This window comes from Perissodus microlepis, chromosome 7, assembly GCF_051167445.1.
Source record: "Perissodus microlepis isolate ML-2025 ecotype Zambia chromosome 7, ASM5116744v1, whole genome shotgun sequence".
Lineage (NCBI taxonomy): Eukaryota > Metazoa > Chordata > Actinopteri > Cichliformes > Cichlidae > Perissodus > Perissodus microlepis.
In genome coordinates, this window is record NC_140467.1 from 33,883,732 (window position 1) to 33,890,440 (window position 6,709).

Consider the following 6,709-nt stretch of genomic DNA (forward strand, 5'->3'; position numbering starts at 1 on the left):
AATTGTTGCAGTTTGCATAGTGGAAAAACTGTAAGACTGGAGTCTTGTAGCGTGCCAGCTGTTCGTTTTTTCAGTCTTTTAGGCCCATGCATTGTGGATATAGATGCATGCATTGAACAACAGAAACTATTCATTCTAACATACCAGTAACGATCCACTTACCTGAAAAACTGATATCATCATATTTACATCACAGCATGGCAGGGAAGGTGGCGGTGGGTGGGAGCTTCAACTTTGGGTTCACTTTAAATGTTCACAGTGCTTCTTTAAGTTCTTGTCAGATTTAAACAGAGCAGGTGAAGATCTGATTTGCATTTAGCAGCTTAAACCTAACAGGTTTGGTGTTTGAGGAGGGCGGTGTGTCTTCGTTAGAATCGCCATTTGTTTGTTGAAGTAAATCCAACAGGCTGCCTGGGTGTGGTTAGAGCTGAGTAAGTAATCGGTACCTTTTCAACAACCTTTTATTAATCCCTGTATCCCATTAGGCTGAATGCACTGCAAAGGCCATTTAAAGGTGTGTAGGGAAAACATACAGTATTGCGGGGCAGACGGTTTGTGTTATTCTGATTTTTACAAAGATTACAGAGCTCCTTTTTGCTCCTGAACATCAAACTGGACGATATATTTGCTTCTAACTTTCCTTTAGCTGCTTTCTAGTCGACTCTCTGGAACGAATGGCTCCCTGCGCTTGGATTTGCATAATGTTCTGGGTGTTATTTGAATGCAGGATAACTCCACTACACACTATATCTAGTCTTGCGAGAGATTTCCACCTGGGGCCTGAGTCACAGTTTCATCCTGTATGTGTTTCTAACTATGAAAAGCAGAATAAACCAGTCAGGAAGGGAAAGTCTGTTTACAATGTTCATCACACTATGTGTGTATTTTACCGTGGGGTGACAAAGGACCAAGTATTATATTTTGCCTCATTCAAAAACAACAACCACAGACATTTGAGATTGCTTCAATATTTATTTGACTCTAAGCAATGGAACATCGCAACACTGCAACAACACAATGAAAAGTGCATCAGAATAAACATTCATTCATATCTTGAAAGATTTCTTTCAATGTAACTTACATAGTGCCTTTTAACCTTAACTGGGTTCTACTGAGCACTTCATAATGTGTTTCTCATGTGCCCATTCACAGTCACACACAGCTGCTGTTTGTAGGCCAAGAGGATCTTCCCCAAGGACACCTCAGCATTTGAAGGGGTCAAAGGCTGAGCCCTCAACCTTGTGATATGTTAAGAAAATGCTCTACCAGTTGAGCTACAGCTTCCCCCAGTGTCAGCTTATTGTTAAATATTATTTATCACACGGGTTAAAAAACAACAACAACAAGAAAGAAAACACTTCCTCTTCAGTTTATGCCATGCTGGCTCTCGTGGTGCCTGCGCAGATCAACCTTGCGTTGGAAGCCCTTTGAACAAATGTCACACCCAAAGGGCTTAAATCCTGTGTGTTTCCGGCTGTGTGTGATCAGGTTGGAGCTTTGGCTGAAAGCTTTGCCACAAACTTGGCATTTGTGAGGTTTTTCACCTACAAAAAGAAAATGAAACACACAGAAGGACACATGCCGTAAGAAATCTACACCAGGGATATCAAACTCATTTTACACCATGGGCCACATACAGCCAGCTTTCATCTTAAGTGGATTGGACCAGTGAAACTCCCCTTTCTGTCAGTTTAAACGGCATTTTACAGGAGAAAAAGAAGCACAATGTCCACAATACATCTCAGTTTTTCTACATGAGAAAGAAATACTGCTGGAGTGAATGAAGGAAATCTGTCAGTACAATTAAAAAAAGGTTTAAAATTACAGAAAAAAGTTCTAGTAGCTCACTTCCCACAACTCCCCAAATCCAAAATGTATGCCCTTATACATATTTCCCAAACCTGTCAAGTGGGCCAGACTGGAGTCTTTGCCAGGCCAACTCTGGCCCCTGGGCCTTAAGCTTGACACCCCTGATCTGCACAATCAAAACTTGGACAATTTTCAAGTGATTTGTATGAAACTGTTATAGTTTTCTTTTCACCGCTTCGGTAAAATCAGGTTTTCCAACATTACCAAAAATGGTGCCAAGCGTTTTCGTCATACAGATAATGTTTTTCATTAAAACCATGAGAGAAGAATCAGGCCATTGTTCAGATTTGTCAGAGACATACTGGCAACAAATATAAACTACAGTTCCTTTTACAGAGCTTTGTGAAGAGGAAACCCAGATATGCAAATCAACAGGATATTTGTTTAAGCTTCTTTTTCTGATTTATCAGCAGTTATATTACTCCTAGAAATAGTCCATACATGCTTGACCTGGAAAGCAGGTGATTGCTGAAGATGGATCATATGCAGGGTCACACTGATGGTCACAAACTGTGAGAATATTAAGACATTTACCAGTGTGTATGTAGGTGTGCTTTTTCATATCAGATTTCTGATGAAATCTCTTGCCACAGTACTGGCAGGGGTAAGGCCTGGTGTCGGAGTGGATAAGCAGGTGTGTCGAGAGCGTGGATGAACGCTTGAAGGATTTGCCACACATCTTGCACTCGAAACTTTTTTCCTGATCAAGGACAAAGACAAAAAAAGTGAGGCACAATAATCAGTTAGTGAATAAATGTCAGAAAAAAGTGTCTTTAAAAGTTCATTCCAATAATTTTAGTAGATTTTTGGGACCTTTTGATGGGAAAAATTGTAATAAAGGAAATGTATATGTTCACATTTCCTTCATTGTTCCTACTTTAAATGATCAAGAGCATTTTACGAATAGGAACTATAGTTGTGTTCACTAAATGTAAGCATGAATCTTGAAAGCTGTCAGCATATCAGACAAGTAGAGTAAAAAATTGAAGCCTAATTCACACTAAAGATTTAAAGACCAAGATGTGTTGTCCTCTGCATATTCAGGTCCCTAAACTCTTTAAACACTGAAATAATTCCTGCTTCGTCAGTATACCTGAGAGTGGACATTCATGTGCTGCTCCAGGCTGACAGCATGACCAAATGTTTTTCTGCAGATGCTGCAGCCAAACGGCCTCATTCCACTGTGAGACCTTCTGACATGAACCTCCAGTCCATGGGAAGTTGAAAATACCTAGAACACAGTTTGACCATAATTGCACTCGTCAGTGGAGTCAAAGTGACAAAGTGAAAGCCGTGAAATATGTCTGCACCTGACATAACAGCTTCGCAAGCTGCACAACCAGTTTTAAGCCTTTGATCTTGGCCTAAGCTGCGGTACCTACCTTGTCACAGGTGATACAGTGATAGGTGTTCGAAGAAGGCGAGTAGTGAGTGCTGCAGTCTAGAGGCTGCTGAGGCTGAGGACTACGGTTGATGTTGGTGCTGTACAGGTTACTGGCATGCTGCAGCACTGTGGGGCTGAAACTCATCTGACGGAGCTTGTAGGAAGGAGACAATGTCTCCCAGGCATATGGCGACTGTGAGCCATAAGGTTGGAAGTCAGCCAAGTGAGGCTCTAAAGGGCGCACACATAAGAGACAAAAAAAAGCATATCTTATCTTTGTTACAGATGCCTTTTTAATCAGGGGTGTTTTTCCAGTAGCACAAATTTTTCAGTGTGATGGTACAGGGTTTATGAAGACTGAGCTGTGGAGGGTTCATTGGAAATAGTTTAAAAAGGCTTGAAAATTGTTTGAAATTCAGCGAGCTCTAATGATTTTAACTGTGAATAGACCAATAGTCTCTAAAAGCATGCATCAGATGACATGGCTGCCACGTAACAACAGTACACATATGTTGGATTCTTTTAGGTGGCAGAAGTTAAAAAGCTTCAGTTAACCTTTGAAAATTCAAGTAATTAGAAAATAGTTGGCAGTGAAGCAAACCACTATAAGACATGAAAGGGCCAATCCAGCCTAAAAATATATTGCTTTATATCTGTTAAATCACACCCATGTCATTTTTTTCTCAATCTCGTAGATGTAAGCATAAGGCTATAATTCTATTTCAGCATGAAAGCATGAAATATTACTGTTTTTCCTTATAGTATTTTTCTTGAAAACAAAAAGGATCCTGTACATTAAAGATGTACATATATGTTACTTATTTGGATAACATGTAATGCAAAATTGAGTGGAATGCCAGTGCAAACAGAAACTTCTACACATGAAAAACAAAGCCAAGGTGGAAGTGCTGGATACCTCCTAGCATGAAAAACATGTTTAACAACTGATATTAAAAATATATGCTGACAATGGAGCTGAATATTTTAACAGTGCATTCACCTATATACTGGGGTTAACTGGACTGCTGTCCTGACACAGAGACAGCTGTAGCTTTTGTGATGTTAGTGCCTTTTCATGCTCATTAATGGAACAATCTTTTTTCTTTAAAAAAAAAAAACACTTTTATTTATCCCTTAAGAGTAAATCTTTTTCAGAGTAGACTTGGCCAAGACTGCACACCATTACAATGTTACAAAATAAAAATCAAATAACCTCAAAACACATCAAATAAAATACTATGTCAGAGTCAAAATAATACAAAAACAAGGTCCAGCTTATGAATAGCAGTTACACTCTTCAGTTACAGCAGTCTGATTAATAATCTGATTGATAACCATGTGGTACAGACCAAAGAGTTTGTACTTCAGGTTTTGTGAGTGAAATTAGTGTTTTGTTAAGTTAGCTACTCAGCCTAAGGGAATAACGTTTAACCCTTTTTCATCCGAATATGCAAATCTTTAAAAAATAAATAAATAAATGAACCTCAAACTGTGGTCAAAATGCCAACTTTGAAGCTTTAAAATGCTTTCCAAAACTAATGGGCCACGTCTACTTCCACCTCTGGTATGCAGTATCCAGCCTAGTCTTTTGACTTCCAGATGGCAGGTTTTTACCTGGCAGGTAGTACGGCTGTGTCTGAGTCATGAGAGGTCTGCTTGGCTCTGGGTGAAGCGGTAAGGGACATTCAAGCTCCGGTTCCTCCTTAGTAAGTAAGCGGGGGTCTTCAGGGGAAGATTGCCCCTCTGACTTAGGCCTGTCTGAAATGTCTGTGGTCTGAACGGCTGCTGGGATTTCTGCAAATCCAAAACAAAGTGAAGTTCGGTTGATTAGAGAGAAAGTAAATCTAAATTAATATCTTCTTTTGTTCAATTAAGTATTTTCTTTAATAAGAAAAAGCAACAAATAACATCAGAAGTTTTTTGTTTTTTTTAATTTGCAAAACAAATAAAAATTAGTTTAAGACGGCAAGGAGATTTGGGGGTTGCGATAAAAAGCAGTTACACCTTGCAGCAGTAATTTCATTTAATTATTTTAATAGGGCCCCGTTCTTCACCTATTCAGATCAACTCACTTCTTTTTTTTAAAGACTTACCAGATGTTGCGGAGGCCTCCGAGTCATCTTCATCGAAATTTTTTTGCCTGTAGGAAGTGAACTTTTTGCTTCTTACCATAAACGACAGAGGCATGGTGATCCTAGACCGGAAAAGTATAATAATTAAAAATATATTTTTTATCGAGGCTTTTACGTAGGCTTTTACGTCAACGTCAAGGGTATAACAATAAATAAATACACTTAAACTCCCGGAAATTCTCCTCTTATTTGAATTTTAATGATCTCAAAGCTTCACGTGAAATGATTTCAGTGCGTCTAATTATTTCATACCGTTAAAAATCCGCGAAGATTAGGAAAAAAAGAAAAAAAGAAAATGTCCCACTGAGGATTTTGTAGCTTCTCGCAGCTTCTAGAGACGAAAACAAACGCAAAAGGGGAGAAAAATAACCCAGTTAATATTTCCTTTTTTCCTGGAAGAAAAACAAGTTTCAGAGGAGAGATGCGTCGATTCCAAAAGTCTTTGAAAAGCAGTGTAAACCTATCAGGTTTATACCTCCCGCTCATCCCCCCTCCCTGATTTTCAATCTCGCAGCGGAATCTGACTGTGGTTTTAGCCAATGAAAAGGCCAAACGGCAGGTGGAAATTTGCTTAGAAAAACACAGGGCCTTAGGAACAGTTATACAAAGCACACAGTACTCACAGGACCAAAAACAAAACAAAAATGCCGGAACTAAAGGTAAAATATATGTGCAGTAGGTTTACAGGCAAAAGACCAATATGCTAGGCGAATTATTATTTGTTTCTTTTTTTTAAAGGCTTTTAGACTTCGACTGTCACCAGCAAAGCAAAACCAAATTCAGCTAAATAAAAAAAGCTTAAAATTAATAAATATAAGCTGGAATTTGAAATTTGAAATTACAAAACGAATTAATTTAATGAATAAATATTTTCATCGCTCCGTGTTTGATTTACAGGATTTACTTGCAGTAAAGATGTATGATTGCGTGCAAGATTTAAACGGCTAAAAGATCATATGAGATTGTAGGACCTCCAAAGATACACACACCAAACCAGTCCGGAGATTAACCGTGTTGACTCTTTTCGTGTACTTTTATCGAAGCTTGTCTTTATTCGGGTATGACAGATTTCCCGGCAGTCTGTTTTAGATTCACACAAGAGGAGGTCCGAATGACAGGAGACCTATAATGTGTGAGATTTGTTTTTTTTTTCTGGTTGAAATGAAAATATCAGCTTATTAACTCGCATAACTGTAATCAGATTAAAGGAAGGAGGGAGAAAACGTTTTGTGGAGAAGGGCGAGAAATGCGAGCGCGCCATCTTGTGGATAACGTGTGCATTTTCAATGAGGATCATGTATTTTTATTCGGATGTTAATTCGGA

At 38.7% G+C, this 6,709-nt stretch overlaps 1 protein-coding gene across 1 annotated transcript; it reads right to left on the reverse strand.

The window, feature by feature from the left end:
* Positions 1-952: 952 nt before the first annotated feature.
* Positions 953-5,818, reverse strand: LOC146383483 (zinc finger protein Gfi-1b-like). Its single transcript, XM_084934762.1, has 7 exons — positions 5,638-5,818; positions 5,347-5,447; positions 4,868-5,047; positions 3,252-3,484; positions 2,963-3,100; positions 2,404-2,569; positions 953-1,544 (listed from the first exon to the last, which is right to left on the reverse strand). Exons 2-7 carry the CDS (start codon positions 5,438-5,440, stop codon positions 1,366-1,368), a joined length of 990 nt encoding a protein of 329 aa, XP_084790888.1. The 5' UTR covers positions 5,441-5,447; positions 5,638-5,818; the 3' UTR covers positions 953-1,365.
* Between the last annotated feature and the right edge of the window lie 891 nt (positions 5,819-6,709).

Bases quoted from the DNA above. Each gene is read 5' to 3' on its own strand.
- LOC146383483 (XM_084934762.1), bottom strand. From the start codon at position 5,440: ATGCCTCTGTCGTTTATGGTAAGAAGCAAAAAGTTCACTTCCTACAGG. The intron at 5,048-5,346 runs GTAAGTCTTTAA...TTGGATTTGCAG, and splicing joins GGAGGCCTCCGCAACATCTG to AAATCCCAGCAGCCGTTCAG. The intron at 3,101-3,251 runs GTAGGTACCGCA...ACTGTGTTCTAG, and splicing joins ACTGTATCACCTGTGACAAG to GTATTTTCAACTTCCCATGG.